This window comes from Sturnus vulgaris, chromosome 6 (genome assembly GCF_052056855.1).
Source record: "Sturnus vulgaris isolate bStuVul1 chromosome 6, bStuVul1.hap1, whole genome shotgun sequence".
Lineage (NCBI taxonomy): Eukaryota > Metazoa > Chordata > Aves > Passeriformes > Sturnidae > Sturnus > Sturnus vulgaris.
In genome coordinates, this window is record NC_142248.1 from 43078013 (window position 1) to 43097747 (window position 19735).

The 19735-nt window shown below is 50.2% G+C and overlaps 1 protein-coding gene across 1 annotated transcript; it reads right to left on the reverse strand.

Annotated features, from left to right (window-relative positions):
* Positions 1-14620: 14620 nt before the first annotated feature.
* On the reverse strand, positions 14621-16576 carry SIX6 (SIX homeobox 6). The gene is made up of 2 exons (XM_014871489.2): positions 15974-16576; positions 14621-14852 (listed from the first exon to the last, which is right to left on the reverse strand). The coding sequence occupies exons 1-2, from the start codon at positions 16543-16545 to the stop codon at positions 14684-14686; spliced, it is 741 nt and encodes a 246-aa protein (XP_014726975.1). The 5' UTR covers positions 16546-16576; the 3' UTR covers positions 14621-14683.
* Positions 16577-19735: the final 3159 nt, after the last annotated feature.

The window sequence follows — 19735 nt, forward strand, 5'->3', positions numbered from 1 at the left end:
CCCTGACACCGACACAGCAGAGCCTGACACTGCACGTGGGGACACAGACACAACTCTGCTCACCCTTCATCACCCTCATCTTCCATCCTCATCCACACCTGCATGCTTTCCTGGAGCCGGGGTGTTCTGGATCCCTTCTCTCCCTGCCACCCTCAGCAGGTCTGAGGCGTCATTCCTTTCCAGCCACAGGTTTGTAGCTGCAGGGAGTAGGCTGGGGATCAATGGCACCTTTAAATAGCCTGACCCAAAGCCTCTCTAAGCAGCTGGCTCTGCCAAGCAGTGATAAAACTGCCTGGCTATAAGCTTTTCTATCCAAACATTTAATGTTAACATTACCAGATAAACTCTTCCCGTCCTTTCCAGGCAATGGAGGAAGACAAAACTGTCCCATGAGAAAGACACATCCACCTGCACAGCAGCTTTCATGTGAGAGGATCATTACAGCCCTGGCACCACAGTCCCAGATCCTGCCCACCATGGCCAGCACTGAGTCTGGGAACACCCTGAAGTATCCCAGGCATTTTTTGAGAGGCTTTTCTGGGAAGCCAGTGGGGCAGAAGATTGTGTTTAAGTGCTTCCCTGGCTTGGGGCTTGTATTTACTAATAGTCATAGTTAATCTCTGCCTCATACAAGTCAGCCTGCACACACATGTCGTTTAAGCTTTATAAGATATGCTTTTGTTTACTGCAACCATCTCTGAGCCATTATTTTCTCACAAATGGCCTATGAATAATCAGTTATGTGCTATTAATGTTGTATGGCAATGTTCAGTGACAGAGGAGCAACAGAAATCTACTGGTCTTCAAAGGAAAACCTTGAATAACCCTGTGCAAATCCAAATGTTTTCAGCCTGCTGCCAGGGCTATGAATATTGCAGATATTACATGTCTTTGTATGGTATTTGTTAAATAATTAAGATGGAGGAAGAGATTTTAGCCTAAATGGCTGCTTGAAGTTGCAGCATTATAGAGACTTGCAAAATTATTGCTGGAACCTATAAACACAGGTTTGCTTTTGGATCCAGTCTCAACATTTTGTATAGGTTAGACAGCTCTTTGCCAAAAATCAAGTTCAGGTTACAGCTCATCCTGGAGTTGTGAAGAGACAAAGGATGGAAGAGATAATGAATGGACAGCAGGCTAAGAAAATCCAAGTGTTCTTGGGCATCATCCTCAATGAATTTTTTACATTGTGCAGAAGGTGGTTATAGAGTGGGTTTGGTGTTTTTTAAAATATCCTCAGAATTCCCTGAGCTGGTATAGAGGAAAATTAATTTTCACAGAATCATAGAATTGTTAAAGCTGGGAAAGACCCTTAAGACCATCAAGCCCAACTGATAACCCAGCACTGGCATGTTCATCAATAAATTATGTTCCAAAGTGCCACATCCACAATGCCTTTTGAACATGTCAGGGGTGGTGACTCCACCACTGCCCTGGGCTGCCTGTTCCAATGCCTGACCACCCTTTCAGTGAAGAAATTTTTTCCAATGTTCAATCTAAACCTACTCTGGTGCAACTGGAGGCCATTCCCTCTTGTCCTGTCATTTGTTACCCAAGAGAAGAGCCCAACCCCACCTGGCTGCCCCCTCCTGTCAGAGACTAGTGGAGAGTGAGAAGGTCCCCCCTGAGCCTCCTTTTCTCCAGGCTGAACAACCCCTTGACTTATCCATGGACCAAACTCCTTGCTGTCTTGTCCCCTGCCTCTTGCTGTCTCTCTGGTCAGTGCAGTCCCTTGGTGTCTCCAGTGAAAGCCACACAGGAGCCACTCAGCTCCACCAGAGCCCTGGGCAAGAGCTGCAGGATGGTGCCAAGCCAAGACCAAGCCTGTGTTTAGCAGGTTTTCATAGAATCACAGAACAGTTTGGGCTGGACGTGACATTTAAAGGCCATCTATCCATCCCTCTGCAGTGATCAGGGATACCTTCAGCTAGATCAGGTTGCTCAGAGACATCTCCAACCTGGCCTTAAGTATTTCCAGGAAAGGGGCATTCACCAGCCTCACTATCCTCATCAAAAACAATTTCTTCCTCATATGTACTCCCTATCAGTTTAAAATCATTACACATTGTCTTACTGTCTTTTAAAAAGTCTGTCTCCACCAGTATTTGATGTGTTAACTACAACAGCACCTGAATCCTCATCCTTTGGTGGGTTGCACAGAAAGATCTGCCTCCTGGGATCAGCTGAAGCCATGGCTGGCTGGCAGGGCACCTTCACAGTCTTATATTGGGCTTCCAGGTGTGAGAGCTGCTGCCAACACCCAGGGGATTTTCACACATGCTCAGGAGCAGGCAAGAAAAATGAACTCTCTCTGGCAACTCCGTATGGTTTTGTCTTTCCCATCAGGCATCTCCTGGGAAATGTGCTCCATCCTCTGCCTGCAGGCTGCTGGGAGAGCAAAAGCAACTTCCAGTAACCCCAAATCCTGGTGCAGGGCAAAACCCAGCTCAGGCCAAGCCCTGCTGGAGCTGTAGCCCCTCTAAGCAGGGGAGAAGCCCCCCGAGGACAGCAGCACCCCCAGCCCACTGCACTGCTCAGCCAGGCTTGACTGGTTTTTTTCCTGCAGTCACCTTTGGGCCCTGACAGTAATCTCAGAGCATCTGCTCCAAATCATCCAGGATTACAGGAATTAAAAAAAAACCCAATTAGAGACCCAGGGTCCTGCAAGCACAAATCCGTTTAGCCCTAATCCAGGCTGCTGCCCCTTCCCAAAAGGCAAAGGGATGGTCCTTGGGGGCTGTTTTTTGTGTGCCCCAGCACCACTTCCTCCTCTCAGCCTGAATTTACCCATTTTTGCCCCAGCAGTAGCACCAGGGACCTGCTCATATCAGTGGGGAAATGAACACTTGGCTTTGGGGTTGAAATCAGCTGCTCAGACGTGGGGGGCAGTGCCAACCTCTTCCCCTGGGCAGTCCCAGAGGGGCTCCCAGAGGACTGTAGATGGACAGGGGGGTACAAACACATCTGAATGTGCCACAGTGCCTGTCAGGGTCTGGACACCAGGCAGAGGCTCCTCCACACATTCTCACCATCATGTCCATTCCTCTGTGCCACCAAGGCCACCCTCAGGGCTCTGCTGTGTTCTGCACTCAGCATGGACTGGGACACCTGCAGTCCCATCCTCACTTTGCTGGCAATTCAATGCAGAAATGCTCTTCTGAGGTAAGACACAGAAATTGGAGTCTTTCAGTAGAGAGAGGGTAGAGACTGAAAACCCATCAGGAAAATGTCTCCTTTCTTTTGAAATCCTCTCTTTCTTTCAATGCTTCTCCAGCTAGTTAAACCTTTCACCTGCAGCCCTAAACATCTAGGAAAAAAATGCATTATCCATGGAGAGTCCCAGTATGCCCTTAAACTCTGAATAACACATTTTAATCAACATTGGATCCCTCTCTTGTGTGGTGACCTTTGCATTTCTTTGTAAATTTTACATCCAGAAGACATCCATAAGGAAAACAGTCAATGCTTTCATTGTTAATAATTGAATGGGAAAATCTTTGAATTAATATTCAAGAACTCAGGGGGTTTACATGCTTCTAAGAGATGGGTGAGTGTTACAGCAGGAGAGAAACAATGCTTTTTTTTTTTTTTCCTTGCTTTTTTTCTTACATGTGATGCAAGAAAATGTACTCACAGCAGAGCTTCCAGAACAGGTGATGCTGTGACAATTAGCACCACATTTAGGTGAGATGCTCCAGATGGTAAAGGCTTTCACAATTTAAAGGGACATTCATAGGTGGGAAATCCTTTTCTGTCTCAAAAAGTCCCTCACTGTGGGGATCCTCTCTGGGCCACAATGTTCTGCTCTTTTCTGGCACCTCCTTCTGATGCCAGGCCAGGTTCACCTCTGGGTTTGATGTGACAAGGACAGGTGGGGGCTGTGGAAAAGATGTGTGCTCTGAGCAGAGGGGTTCACATTGGTGCAGGTCTTTCTGTGAGCCTCGGTGGGGATTAGATAAGCTCCAGAGGAATTTGGGGAGAGGGCTGGAAAAGAGAAGGAGAATAAAGGAGGGGACCACAGGGGTTGAGAAGATGCTGAAGCAAAGAGCACATGGACAAGGGAGGGTTTGTGGTGAGCAAACAGACACTGCAGGGCAGAGGATCCACCATGAGAACATCCCAGTGCCTCCTCCAAGTGCTTCAGACTTGACCCAAATCCTGTTGATTTTGGGGTCTGGCACCTCTAATGGCTCAATGCTGCAGGGATCCAGTGCCCTGGGGTGGGTGGCACTCTGAGGGTGTGAAGGTGTGAGCTGGGGCTATGGCAGAGTCACATTTGTCCTGTGAGTGTGGGCAATATCAGGATATCTGTGTGCTTTGGCCTCGTGGGACACCAGAGCCATGACTGACTCACCATGTCAGCACAGCCCATAGACTTCTACTTTTGCTGACTTTTACTAAAAGCTTTGTTAATTTGGTGTATGCCTGACTGTAAGGTCCATTAGCTTCCTTGGAACCTGGACTTTCATCCTGGGTTGGTAGGAGATGCCAGCTGGATATGATCAGTCCTGGCTTGTTAAGGACAGCACCCACTGAAAGACTCTCCTTGTGAATAAAAATTTGCAAGATAAAAAAACCAGGTAGCTCATTTTTCTAAGACTAGTTTCTGAAACTTCTCTGAGGCAGAGATGAGAGACTGGAATAATGCCACACAGCACCCAGAGCTGTGTACTTCTTGCATACCTCACAAAGAAGAAAAGGCTGGAAGTTGAAAATAATACTAGACTTCTTCATAATGGCTAATTTTAATTTGACTGGGGCTGTGGATGTCCCATCCCTGGCAGTATTCCAGGGCAGATTGGATAGGACTCAGAGCAACCTGGGATAGTGGAAGATGTCCCTGCCCATGGCAGCAGGTTGGAACTGGATGGTCTTTAAGTCCCTTCCAAACCATTCTATGATTCTATAATTTTATCCACTTTGATATCCAGCACAAGAGTTTTCTCCTAGTTCCAAAAGGGAAGCTGTAGTCCTTCTCCCCAAGGTCCAAAGCAGCGAGAGGAACTCTCTGGATTTTCTTAATGCCCAGCAGCACAGCCTCTTCTGGAGATACAGTGCAGAATTACAAGGGTGGAAAAAAACTCCTCTTAGGTCCTGTTGTGCAGCTTGTTACAAAGATGTCAATGTCCAGGTGATTAAAATCCTGAGAGTTGTATTCTCATGCTGTTGTACAAGGACTTGATCTAATGACATGGAAGCCAACAAGAACCTGTCTTCTGGTCTTAAGATATGTGTGGTTCTGGCTTGAATTGTCAGCGAGACACCATGTAGATCTCAGCAATTAATACTGAAGGAAATATTGTTTATATAGTTATGCAACAAATAATTAATACCATTCTATTAACGAAATGAAAGTAATTCATTAATTGCGCCTATTTTGCAATGTAACAAAGGAATCGTTCTGCTCCATCACTCTTGGTGTCTTCTGATACTTTGCTTGTGCTGCCAGGCATTCCATGTCTTCTCTGAGCCTTGCTCTCATGGCTTAAATAAATATTCTGTAAGTTCAAACGAGATCCCCAATGCCAGTGTGAGCAGCTGGGCCAAGGCACTGTGCTCTCACATGTGTGTACTTGGAAAGTGAAACTCAGAAACCTCACAATGACTGGGTCAGTCCTGTAACACAAACAAACCTGAACAGACAAAATGCATCCCTAAAAGCCCATGTATGCAGTGACACATAGAGGTGACATGTGAACAGCCAGCTGTAATGCCTGGAAGGCCCTGAGTGCCTTGGCAAGGTGACTTATTCATAACAAAGCACAGGAAATTGTTAAAAGAAATAAAGATATCAAATGAAAACCGTGCTGCAGCACTGCTAAGAACAGCCTTTCTTCTGTCACCCTGTCCCAAACGATGTGGGTCTGATCCTGCAGCCCCTTGATGCTTCCTGGCACCACAAACACCCCACTGACTGCAGCAGGACTGCAGGGAGGCTGGGGACACTGATCGTGAAGGTGACTGTGCAGGACCAGGGCAGCACACAGTGACAGATCAGCTCTGCTTCTACAGTGCAGGAGAGCAGAAAAAAAAAGGCATTTTTGATGAAATAGTTGATGCAGTTGGGATTCACTGAACCTGTGTTACACTGTCCATGCAGCTTGCTCCGTTTGCTGTTGCTAGCAATTCAGATATTGTCCAAGCTGTCCTGCTCATCAGTGCATGAACTCTGAAAACACTTAGCCACTACCAGCTCTGTGCATTATTTCAGCTGGAAGAACCGTGGTAGGTAAAGCAGCGATGATGGATCTAAACGATAATAAAGTCTCCCTGTTAAAAATTTAAAGTGCTATACAACTATTTTTAGTGACCTCTCCAGCTGAGATAATGCAGAAAGCTAACTAGATGTGAACATCCATCTTAGGAGAATTGATTCTTGCAGTTGCCAAACCAAGGTGAACTGTAGAAGGTTAATGTTCATGCTCCAATACAAGAGATATCAGCTATATGAAAATTGTATATTGTACATGTAAAGTAATAACCTATTCAATGGCTAATGTGGATGCAATGGTTTTTTTCTTCCTCGAGCATGTTTATTTCCATAATGGACATTTATTTTAGACAGAACACTAAGAGCTCCCTCCATTGCAGCCTCCTCCCTCTGTGTGTGTAGAAGTGTGTGATGTGTGTGGGCATGAGGGAGGGAGAGTAATTTGTTTTTGATTCAGGAAAGTGAGCATGCAGGCATTCAAGCAGGGCCCAAACCTAAGTTCCTGTGTCAGCATTTTCAAATTCAGGCTTTTAAAATGAGGCAACTGCATTTTGTGGCTTTCTAAATAAAAGAGCTGAGCACTAGCAGCTCTCTCTCTGCAAGGAGATGGAGAGCACTGGGTGCCCTTGCAAAGATGCAGCACATACTGCAATATGCAGCACATATTCCAGGGCTGCTACAGCAAATTCTTTGCTTCTCAGAGTTCATTTATCTCAGAAGGGCTCCACATCCAGTAATGCAGCCTGCTGCCCTGCCCCTCCAAACCCTCAGATGGCAATTAGCAACATCAATAACTAATAGAGTAAATACTTAGTCTCTAAAAAAACAAGCCGCAGGCAGAGCAGCTCATTCACTTTGCTCTGAGACGGTGCTAAAAAACTTAATTTTTAATATTCCATCTGCTTAGAGCCCCAGTCCTACAAACACTTAATTTGGAGATGAGACATTTGAAAGCCAATATGTGATGAAGAAAGGGTGAAAGGCGAGATCTGATGCTTGTAAACAACCATATCCATCAAGTCCAGTGCATACCAAGGCTGCTGCTGTGGGGAAGATTTTTAGCATAGTTCCTGTGGCTCACCTCTTTAGCAAAGAGACAAGGATTTTCCATCAGAAGCAAAGCCTAAAGAAAATGTCAGAAAACAGCTAAAATACTGTAATAGAAATGTTTATTAGCATTAACTACGAATAAATTGGAATATTACTGGGGAAAATAGCTTTTAAAAAGTTGAGAAATAGTGAGATCCACCAAGAAGCCATGAGCTTTGTGCTCTTAAGTAGCGATGTGGCTCTAATATTGCTTCAAGAACCATTCCTTGCAGAAGACATCCCACCACTGGAGCCCTGAAGTCCCTCTGACCCACGAGTGACCTGCCACATGAGTCTGCCAGGAAACACTCCAGCAGGTTAAGCTTAACAACCAAATTGGTTTGCATCTCTCCTTCAGCACTAGGGGCTCTCAGGGGATAGAAAGGATCACCGACTGAGTGGGAACAATACTCACAGAAATCAACTCTGGCCTCAGGAGTCTCCTCTCACTCTGCGGTCAATAGGCAGAGACGAGCCTTGGCAGACAGTGAACTTGATTAGAGAGATGATCTTGGTTAAAACTGCCTAGATCTCCTTGCTGCTAAGGACAGAGGGGGAGGAGGGTGGGGCCAGCTCTCCAGGCAGCAGAGCCTGATTGACGGGGCTGGATTACTGCACCAGCATAACCAGAGTGGGATTAGGTGCCCCGAGTCACCTATCTGAGCACTGCTCTCTCCCACCGACCACACGGCAGCCCCTGGAGATCAACCCCCTCCATGCCAGCTCTGGGGACATCTGTCCCCAGGGTGGCTCCAGGGACTGGCTGCTGACCTGCTCTAGTGGAAGGTGTGGTAGAGAGAGTGGTTGCAAGCCAAGGTAATTTTGAAGAACAACCCATAAAGTCTTCAAATTGCCTTAAGAAACCACCTGGTTTGAAGAGTGGTTTCCAACATAAATGTCCTGATAGAGATGTTTATGAGAAGGCTTTTTCCCCAGCCTGCAGACACAGTGATTTGCTCCATGAGGAATGGTTGTGTGTTCTTGTGTTTCTTCGAGGTGCCTGAAAGACCCTGGAGCTGTGTGTCCCTGTGTGTGGCTGGTTCACTGTACATTTGATGGGGAATTACCATCTCATACAGAGTTCCAAAGAAGAGCTCTCATTCCATCCTCAGTTACCCAGGTGTTACAACTACGTGTTGTGAAAGCATTTCAAGAGTTGCTTCTGAAGAGGCACATGCAATTTCAGTCAGTGAAATGGGGAGGAACGGGATGACTTTGTCCTGAATGGAACTACTAATGGCATTGAAAGAAGATTCAGACCAGCAAAAAGCTTCCAGATGAAAAAAAAAACAAGTCCTGCTCTCCTGTTGTAGAGCTCTCTGTTGAAATCAACAGGTCTTGAGAAAGAGGATGTAGTGCTAGTTTGTCCTAGAGAAGCCCCGGATAGTGTGCCATTGGGGTTACTATGGAGTTATTGAATAAAGGCTGAGAAGCTTGTTCTGCTGATCAATACCTGTGTGTGCATGCAGATCTCAGCAGAGGCTGTTTGTCTCTTAGAGGCTCCACTCTGAAACCTTTATCCAGCTTTTGTGGAGTTTTCAAAGGGGTTGAACTTCTTAGACCAATGCAAATTAGATGTGGGTGCTCAGGACAAATAGATGCTTCCATTCTACTTCTACCTTTAGATTATTATAACCTCTCTTCTCACATCCTTGCTTTATATTAGGCTGCTAAAAAAAAAAAGGAGAAAAAAAGGGGGTATCAAGAGGAACAGCTTTAAATGGAAATAAAGAGATGTGTCTAAATCCTCTAGGCTGTTTGGGATGTCTCAAGTGATTTAGTCTGGCTGTATCTGTACATTAAAGCATATGAGGGCACTGAGGTTCATCACTTATCCTATTAAAACGTTAGAAGAGTCCCTGGCTAAGGTTTGCCTCAGACCAGAGCTGTCTCACATGATCCCTAGGGAAGAGCTGGATAGCTAGCATGGCATGCAGTCTTTCCCATGGACACAGCCACTTTATTGGTAGGGTGAGGGGGCTGAAAATCACAGAGCAGTGACCCCACCAGCAGGCAGCAGTATCAGGACAAATCATTTAACAACACAGACATGGAAGAGTGTCTTCCTGCTCCATGGCAAGTCTGTACTGTGACAATAAAGAGACAAAACCCTGGCAGGTGTTTTCCAGTCAGGAGCGGGTGCTGGATGAAGGTGTGATAGGGAAAAGAGAGACCACCCCGTAAGTCTGGTCTCCATATGGACACCCTCCTGATAAGACTGTCCTGGTTGCCTGAAAATGAGCTGCAAATCCAGATTTTGGGGATAGTGAGCTACAAGTCTTCTCTGACACTGTTTATTTGGCTGCTCAGTGGGGAGGAAGTCCTGGAGGTCCCACCAAGCCCCTCCTTGGGCATTGCTGGAAAGGAGATGCTTTTCCCTGGCAATAAGTGGGGAGGGTGAGAATCCCATCCTGCCCATGCTGTGTGTGAGGGTCAGCACTGTCAGACAATCCCAAGATGAAAGACAAGTCCCCTGGGTTTTACTCCATACAGTGAGAGAAGAGCCTGTAAAGGGAGAGCAAGCACTGGGTGACTGGCACAATTCTTAGGATTTCTGGGACAGAAATAGTGGAAACAGCGGTGAGGGCTGATCCTCTGGGCTGCCTCCAGTGGGATGGAATGGCACCAGCTCTGCTAAGTATGAGGAGAAAATTAACAAAGTGTGGAGGATTATGGGGCAATAGCACCTCTCTCCCACCTCTGGGAAGAGGCAGAGATGACAAATATGTGAACCCACTTTGTTTTTGCATGGTTTGAAGCTGGAAATTTCCTTCCAAAGTGTATTTCTTGCAGGAAAGTGTGTGCCAGGCCTATGTCACAGATCAGAAGGCAGCGGGGTTAAAATGAGCTTTCTGGGGAATTTCTGTAAATTGGAGGAATTTAGACTGGATACAGCTAGTGATGAAGGAAGGGAAGCCTTTTCCTGGCCTTTGACTGGGGGTCTTGCAGCCAGTCCCGACATAAGGGAATATACATCCACGGGCTTTTTCTGTCACCCTGGTGCCAAGAATAAATGCAGATAGAGTGCAAAGTGCTGTAAGCCTCGGAGGATCTAAGATGAAATATTTCTTCCCTGGATCCTCAGCTAGGTCTCACCCTCTGGGCCCTCCTCGCGGGGGAACAGTAGGGTCAGCCCAGGGTTCAGGCTCCTTTGGGGTTCTGGGGGCAGCAGAGTAGCCTTGGGGAAGGGACAAGGGAAAGGACAGATCTAAGTTTGGCAGCTCCTGCACCCCACAGTGCCCTTTCCCTTTGGCCTCTGACGCTTCCATCCTCCTCTCCAGCAAACACACGTGGATCTTCTCCTGGAGGAGAAAGAAATACCAGAAACATGGAAAAGCTGGTGCCTGGCATTGCTGAGAGGTGGGGGCAGACAGGGCTGGGGAGTATTACGCTCTCTCTCACGGTATTACCCCAGCAGCAGCCAGGGGTAACTGGATCCGTGAGAGTCTGATCCTCCCAAGCCGTTAATTGGATGCGTGAAACGTCCAAAATGCAGCTCACTCTCCTGCTTCCCACAGCTATGACACACACACACGCTCTTCTTGTCACACAAGGGTGTTTCCCCCTGAACCCAGCCCCCTCCTACATTTCCCAGCACCCAGCTCTAGGCCAGCAAGCTAAAGCTGGCCATTTGTACAGGAACCCTCTCAGCCAAGAGAAGTGCTGCTGGTGGTGCAATATTCAATAGATTTCCAGACACCCCCTTTTTCTGTTCTGCAAAGAAAACACCTTGGTTAGACAAGGGGCAAAAGGAAGTGGCAGAACAAATAGGGAACAGTCTCTTTTGTGGGACTGGGTTTGGGGATGGGGATGTGGTGAACACTCTCCAAGGCTTGTGCAAACTGGAGCACAAGGATGGGAGTGCAGGGAGCACCCGCATGGACCAGGCAGCAGCTGGGGCAGTACCCCCAGCCTGGAGAGGCCAATGTGGCTTTTCTAAGGCTCTTGCATCCCCCAGCCCTCCCTCCAGCCCAGTTTCCACTGCAAGCTGCAGCAGTCCTCCTCTGCAGTGTTGGACTGGGACAATGCTCCCTGGATAAGTGGGCCTTCTGTCCCCAGCTGCACCAGAGCCAAGCTCTCTCCTCAACCTGCAAGCCTTTTGCTTTTTCCTTTTTTGTTGTTGTTGCAAGGATTTTTTTCCTGTTTTTTTTCTTCTTTTTTTCCTTGTTTTTTTTTTCCTCCCTTGCAAAATCAATTTACAGACAGCTCACTCATTTTTCCCCTTGCAAACTTATTAGGTATTCAGTCCCGGCTAGCACTCGTAAGCATCCTTTGTCCCAGGGAGGGCTGGAGACCCCTTCATTAGCAGTGATTACCTCTGAGCAGTTTGACAGCCTCCAAGCCCGCTTACAAGATTTTCCCATTCAGCCCTGCCCGGGGCTGCCCTGTTTCTCAAAAGAAACGGAAATATTCAAACATTTCTCCCCCCTTCCCAGCTGAAGAGAGGAAAAGCTGTTTCTCTTCTCCGCCCTTCCCATTCACTTCACTTTTGATACAATATTTTCCTTCTTTGTTAAGCCGGAGAGAGAGGGGTCAAGGCGGACTTTTTAGTGACCCTTTCGGAGCGTTTTGTTTAATGTAAATACAAGCTCCTTCACTCTTACCCGTTTATAATTATTATTATTTTTAAAACAACCAGAGGCTCGGGAGGGCGACGGCTTGGGCTGAACTTTAGGGGGAAAATTTGCTGAAAAAGCCAGGGGAAGGACATTCAATAAGGAAAGGAAAAGGGCAGATGAAAAAAAAAAAATCAAACGGGGGGACGGGGTGGGGAAACCGCGTTTTTTTATTTTGGGTCTTATTGGTGGAACTAAAGGCGCCGGCGCAGCCCCACGGCCCCGGCGGGGCAGAGCTCGGGCGGGGAAGAAGCGGAGCTGCGAGACGCTCGGTTCTCCCGTTCTCCCACAGCAAGCAAGGCCGGGCAGCGGGGCTGCTCTTCCCACTGGAGCTCCGTGCTCCTTTCCCCTCCCCGGCCACTCTCATCCGAAGGATGCCGCCAGCATCGGAGGGAGGGTCACTCTACTGCCCACTCGAGAGATCCCGCATCCTTCATGACACTCAAACCCTTTGTCGAAATAGGCAATATCATCCCCGCTGCCTATTGAACAAATTCCAGGTGTTTTTTTAGCCGGAGAGAAATCCCACGTTATCAGACGCTGAGCGCATGTGCTCTCCGCTCTCTTTATATCTTTAATTCCCCACAATAAGCGCTGCTACTCTGCCCGCAGAGGACGACGGAGAAATTGAATCCAGTGCACCGATTTCCCGGGCAAGAAAAGAAATAAAGAAAGAACACTATGTATTCAAGCAGATTCTTTTTTGAGGGCTAACCCCGCTTTTGCTCCCGAAACAACCTCGTGGGTGGGAAGTGCTGCCCCATCAGCGAGCCCCAAACCCAAGGTAAAAGCCCAACCTCGTTTAACGCTTAAACAGCGCAGCCGGGCTTTCCTTGCACGGCTTAAATCCGGTGGGGTTCAGGAGGCAACAGAACTCAGGGTTTGGGGCGCAAAGTGCGCTCCGGACCCTCCCTTAAGTGGGTACCCCAAAGAAAGGTGGAGACCCCTACTCTGCCCCCGCTCCCCTCCCTGCGATCCGACCCTTCCGCACTCCTAAAATGTAGATTATTTGCCTGTTACACCCCACCAGGGAAAGAGCTGCCTGCAAACTGACTTGAAAAAACAGCTAAAAAATTCCTGATACCTGCCCCATCCCTCGAATAGTCTGTAAGGAAAAACAAAGCACATGCATTTGGTGACAGAATGCAGACTTTGGCATAGCGGGTGTAAACGCCTTGAATCCAGGTTTTAAATTCAAATTTAGACAGAAGGGGAAATGTCACTGCCGAGACGGGAATATAAATCCCGATAAAAGGCAGCAGGACTGAATTAAACTATCACGGAGCTGAAATGCCCCTGTGCCCCCCCCGGGCGCTGCCCTTGCAGGCAGCCGGAGCCGAGCGGGAGCCGGGGCATCTCCTGCTCCCAGCGCTGCCCGGCTTTTCCCAGTGCCAGGCTTCGGCTGCTAAATAAAACGAGCCAAGCAATCAGCTTACCGGGGAAGCATCTCTCTGAGGACAGGGAAGTAAACGCGATGAGACCGAGAAGACAAAAAAAGCACAGCTCAGGCGATTTAAAGATCAATGTCAAATTGTATAATATAAAATCCTTCTGCTGGGGAAAAAAGCTTAGCACGCTCCTTGGACCTGGCGTTTGGTCTCCTCCAGCAAAACCGCCTCAAAAGAAGGCGAGGGAGGCGGGTGGTGGGGACAGCCACAGGCACATCGCAGAGGTCGCGATTTGGGGTAATTTCGCCTCCGCTATGGCCTTTCACTGGCATGGAGAACTGTCAATTCCCCATCTTCTCCTTGCCTTTACCAGGTGAGGGAGGAAGCTGAGTTTCCCCGGCAGGGCTGTGCCTCAACCATTCCTCTCCATAATATTATTTTTAATTTTTTTTTCCCCCTCGTTCCTCTCAGAAAATTTGCCTCCGATAATCCCCAAAGCTTCAGCCCTTAAGAGAAGAAGCTGCGGCGATGTCACCTCCTTCCCTTCCTCGGGCACCCGCATTCCCCGCCAGCCCCATTCCCGCTACTCTCGCCTCATCCCGGCTCCTCCCAGCTCCCTGCCTGGCAAAGACATCACCCCCGGTCCCGGGGACCGGCTAGTTCGGTTCCTGCCGAGCTGTTGCTGAAATACCCGTGGCCTCGGAGATCTGCTCTGCGTAAACTGGCGGGCTTGAGACCGACACCGTCATTTCAAAGCAGATGCGAGGGTCGTTCACCAAATATTTTATTACGGTTTTAGGCTGCTTCATACAGTTTCGTCCTGCACATGCTCTACAAGTCACCTGTGCACATAGAGAACAAGCCAAAAATAATAATAATTAATAATAATAATAGAAAAAAATCTACCATAGCAATCCCTTAAATAAGTAAATAAACATTATATATATATATATGTAAAAAACCCTTTAAAGTAAAGCAAAACCCAACCAAAAGAACAGCGTCTTTTCAACATGAAACAACCCTGCGGGATAAGGGCAGGGACTCAGACATTTTGCAACTTGGCATTCGGTTTTTTGATGATTTTTTTTTTTTTTTTTTTTTTTTTTTTTTACGTTTTCTGGGCTTTCTTTAATTATTTCTTTTCAGGCATCAATTCTGCAAATCCTTCGAAATAAAGGCGACAACGATTTTAACGACGTTTTTTAATGCAGTCTGGTGCGGGGCTGGGAGGGAGGCGCGGGCGGGCGGCCGGGGAGCGCCCCGTAGCCCGCGTTCGGCGCCCGCGCCGGGCACTGCCAGCCCCGCCGCTCCGGCCGTGTCGGCAGGCACCGGTGAGCCGGGCCTCCCGCTGCCCCCGGTTTGCCATGGCGGTGGTGTCAGATGTCACATTCACTGTCGCTGGATGTGATGGAGATGGCGGAGGTGGCCGCTTTGCTGGAGAGGCTGGCTGCGGGGCTGGAGGCGGCCCCCACCGCCTCCCCGCCGCTCTCCTCCTCCGCTTGCAGCGAGCGCACCGAGCCCTGCGTTAGGACCTGCTGCTGTAGCCTGCAAGGAAGCGGCACACACAGCATCACCGTCCGCACCCCGGCACCCTCCGACAGCACCCCTGTGTCCCCCCCAGGGGGTCCCCCCACCGGCACCACCGACCTCCGGCTCTCACCACTTATACTAGCCATAGGAGAGAGGAGAAGCTGGGTGAGCACCCTGTTCCTCAGCTCTGAAAAACCGGGTGCCCAACTCAGGGTCAGCCCCGCTCCTCGGCCAGCACACCCGGGGGAAGGTTGTCCCCCTCCTCCGCAGCCTGCCCCCAAACCAGGCCTCATCTTAGGGGTCAGTAATGCCCTGCAGCAGCTCCCGGGCGGCGTCTCCCTTCCAGTAGGCCTTACATCTTCCCTTAGTGGATAAAAAAGGGCTCCGGGTGACTACCCACGTCCTCGACGTGCGACAGCCCGGCTGAGGGGTGACAAGGGGAATTGTCCCCACCCCGGGATCCTGGGGAGGAGATAAAGGGGGAACTCTGCTCCCTCCCCTGCTTGCCGGGACTTCTGCTTGTGTCACCAGCGTTGGGATAACACTGCTCATTCAGAGCCGTGATTTTGTTCTGTAACATATATTTTTAAAAATTTATATACATATGTTGTATTTCTACTATATATTTATATAAATATATAAAATAGAAACAAGAACAATATCCCAAGGAATGTTCCCGGATGGCTCCGGTGGAAGAACAGGACAGGGCGGCTGTGGCAGGGCCCGCAGAGGGCACGGCCGGCTCTTCTCAGGATGGACATATCTCAAACCGGTATTTCTATGTCCAGGCAAAACTTTGAAGGGGGTTTGTCTCTGCTCAGCCCCTGAATATGGCCCTTCTGCCGCCAGCTCCAGCCGGTGGCCCCAGGCGGCCCCTCTCCTGCTCCCCCTGTCCCGCTCCTCCACAGGGCAGCCAAGAGGGAGCCCAGTACGGGGATCCTCCCCGATTAAATCGAACTAATTAAAAATCTTCAGCGTTTTCCCGCTACTCCCGCTTTATCTCGCTGCATTTCCCGGGGAGAAATCTCCCGGGCTCCTGTTCCCCATCCTCTGCCGGCGGTCTCGCACCGCCTCCCCGCAGCCTCCGGCCTCCCTAAGGGAGAGCCTGTGTCCCGATGGGACGGACAGCACCTTACCTGTTCTTAGCGGCTGCTGCCCTGTCCCTTTGCCTGCGGTTTTTGAACCAGTTGCCCACTTGCGTGGGGGTAAGTCCCGTGGCCTGAGCCAGTTCCCGCTTTTTGCTAGGGTTGGGGTAAGGGTCCTGCAGGTACCACTCCCGCAGCAAATGCCTCGTCCGCTCCTTGAAGCAATGTGTCTTCTGCTCGCCGTCCCAGATGGTGCGGGGCAGCGGGAACTTCTTCCTCACCCGGTACTTGTCCACCGGCCCCAGGGGTCGGCCCCGCAGCTTCTCCGCCTCCTGGTAGTGCGCTTCCAGCCAGAGGGCTTGCAGTTTGGCATGGGACTCCTTGGTGAACTTGTGGTTCTCCAGGATGTGGTAGAGCTCCCGGTAGTTCCCCGTGTGGAAGGCCACGATGGCCCGGGCTCTCAGCACCGACTCGTTCTTGTTGAGCGCCTCGCAGGCCGCGGGGGCCACGGGCAGGGACCAGAGGAAGCGCCCCAGGCGCTCGATGTCCCCGCTCTCCTCCAGGGTCTCGCATACCCCGGCCACCTGCTGCGGGCTGAAATTGAGGATGGGCAGCTGGAACATGGAGGCGGCGCCGGGCTCCGCTCCGCGCTCCGCGCACCCGCGGCGATGCCCGCCGCCACCGCGCACAGCCCCGCGGCGGGGAAGGGGCAGCGGCCCCGGGCCGCCCCTCGCTCCGCTGCTGCCTCCGCCGGCGCCGGCAGAGCTGCGGCGGGAGGGACGGCGGAGGGCGGAGAGGCGATGGGGACCGTTCGGCAGCTCCGGCGACTGGGGGCGGTGGGCAGGGGCGAGGCGGAGGAGGATGGAGCGGGGAGGGAGGGCGGGCGGGGGGGAGGGAGGGAAGGGAAAAAAAAAAAAAAAGAAAAAAAAAAAGAAGAAGAAAAAAAAGGAAACCAGAAAAGGCACAAGCACAGCTCCCCGCCGCCGCCGCCGCGCTGCTGCGGGAGCGGCTGATTTGCTGCGGGCTCGGCAGATTGGCTCCCGGGTTTCCATGGCGGGGCTGCCACTCACTGTCAGCCGCTGCCAATCACGGCGGAAGGCCCCGCACCGCCCCGCTCTCCCCGCCCCGCTCCCCGCCCCGCTCCCCGCGGCGCCCCGGCCGCTCCCCGAGGACCGCGACCCCGCCGCCCTGCCCCGCCGACCCGGGCAGGGCAGAGCCGCCCGGCCGCCCCGGGGAAGGCAGGCTGAGGGGAGGGAAGCGGGCCCCCGCTTCAGGGTGCTGGCGGCAGGTTGGAGGGAGTGGTCTCAGCGACAGGACTACCGGGACCCCCGCATCCTCCCCGGTGAAGCTGCGGGGTACGGCCCGGCGATGCTCGCTCAGAGCTCCGCGCACCCGCGGGAGGAGAGGGCGATAAGGCAGAGCTGAGAAATCAGATTAAAAAATTGGCTGCGTAACAGTGATGCTGGGAGTGTCACTGACAATGGATGCAGCGGGAGGACCGTAGAAACAGCCGAGATTTAGGCAAAGACTCCTCTTTCCCCTTGTATGTGACTTCCCATTTCGGTTAAGACGAAGAATTCTCTGTAAAGAGCGCAGCGCTCTTTCCCGTTCAACCAAAGCGGTTTTTTTGGGTTTTTGTTTTGTTTTTTAACATTTAAACCCTTATTGTTTTCGGCTGAATGGTCCTGAATAGACGCCGAGAATAGTCGCGAGGAGTGAGAAGTCATTTGTAGGTCAGGAAAGCGACTTAATGCAGATTTCGGGAATCTTTTGAAATATTGATCACCTCGTAATAATCATTCCCCGTGGGTTTTTTCCCCCCTCGGTGCCCCGAGAGAGCGACCGCGGGGCTGAGTGCGAGGTGAGCCCCGGCCGCCCCTTCGGAGGAGCGGAGCCAACTCCAGACGTCTCGGGGTGGGATGAAATCACTTTCTGAGCAGCGAGAATACAATTTATTTTCCGTAGAGAAAGGGAGGATGATCAAGAAGCCACTCTTTATTCTACAAATAGCTGCTCAGTGGTAATTTCTTCCCGGGAATATTAGTGACTATGCTCGGAAAGGCAGCATATATTTTGAATTAAGCTCAATATGTTCTTCCCTCTGCTCTTTCCAATGTATTTTTTTCTAGAATGCTTGTCAAAAAAATCCCTTCTTAATTTGATATCTTGTTATTGTCTCTTTCCCTGCCTTATTATTTTTTCTATTGTTTTTGTTTTCCTTTATTCCCTTCTTTAAGAAAGCTCCTTTGCTAGTTGCCTGTAGACCGAAATTAAACAGATTTACATTTTCTCCAATCATTTCTAGGCAGAAATGGAGCTGGACTGAGGCTCGCCGTCTTTTCTTTAGTATCAAGTACAATTTGTCTTTTGCTTGTGAAGATTTGGTAAATCAGAAGGCAGATAGATAGCGCAGATGGTCGGAGGTGTCGGGTCAGATTATGGTACGCCTCAGTACAGTGCTAAGCTCATTCTGACGGAAAACCCTGATATTATTTTCACAGATCTACACAGTTCACTTGAAAAAAACCCTTCGAGCCATTTACATCATTTATGTGAGGCTCACAGCTAGCGGGATGGAAAAGCTTTCAATACTGCTCATTTTCATAAAACTCGACAGAGCTGGGGAGACATAAAAGCGCACACAAAACTCACGAGTTCAGAGATACCCCACAGAAACTTAAAAAAATAAAAGGAGTGACTTTTCGGCTTCACCTTCACCCAGGTTTGATTTGTCGATCTGCTTAGTGGGGGAAAAAAAAGGGGGGAGAAAAAATTAGAGAAGAGGAGAATATAATCTATACATATTGCAGAGTCCTCTTCCAGCCTTCCATCCCACCACTGTCCTCTCTGTTAGGGAAAAACAATAATTTGACCAAGTCAACGAAAGATCCCAAATGACCTTTTCGGGCAGGAATTTTTAAAGCCTCCAGACCTCCTCGGTATGAGCATCGGGCTTCCCCAGCGAGCGGGTGAGAAGGCGGCGACCTCGGCGGCTCCGGGCGCGTCCCCGCGGGCAGGAGCTGCCCCGCCGCCCCCCAGCCCAGCCCGCCGAGCCCCCGGCAGCGTCCCGGGACGGGGCTGATGGAGGAAAACCTCTGCTGGGAGAGACGTGGAAGGATAGAAAGCTTGTGCTAATGGGTAGCTAATTTAGAACGGCCAGATGATCATGGTGATGATGAAGGTGATTACTAATATTAATGAAGGGGTATTTTTTTTTTTTTTTGCTATTTTTTAAAATCATGCGCATGATCTGGCGAGGGAGCTACTGGGCTGCAGCTTAATGACCATGAACAGAGCGAGACAAGCTCCGTAATGAAAGCCAGGACTGTAGGCTAAAGAAATGAATCCTCATTAAGAGCAGCTCGCAGGGGCGAGGGGCTGTCCCCCAGGTCCCCGGCCTTTGTTCCCCAGAAACCGGCCCGGGTGGGGCAATGCTGGCAACACTGCTGGGAGGGGAGAGGAAGAGAAAGAAAAGTGACACCGAAATGGACCCAGGAACCTTGTGTTAACCATTTAAAGGGTCATCCGAGGCGGAAAACCAGCCCAGACCCAGTAGTTTTGCACCCTCTCCAACTGAGAACGATGAGTTCTGTTTTTTGTGAAGTGGCACGGTCCACTGGATTGTCCCTGTTTGGGAAAGGTTCTTGGGGCTCCTTGCTTTGTGCCACCAGGGCCTAGACAGATCAGCTTCAAGGGGGCCCTTCCATCCCTTTCCCAGCTCTCAGGGAATTTTATCCACCGCCGGGACTCGGCAGATTCTCCATTGTCCCGCCGCTCCACAAGAGCTTTACCGCCGGACCGGGCCGGGCTGGG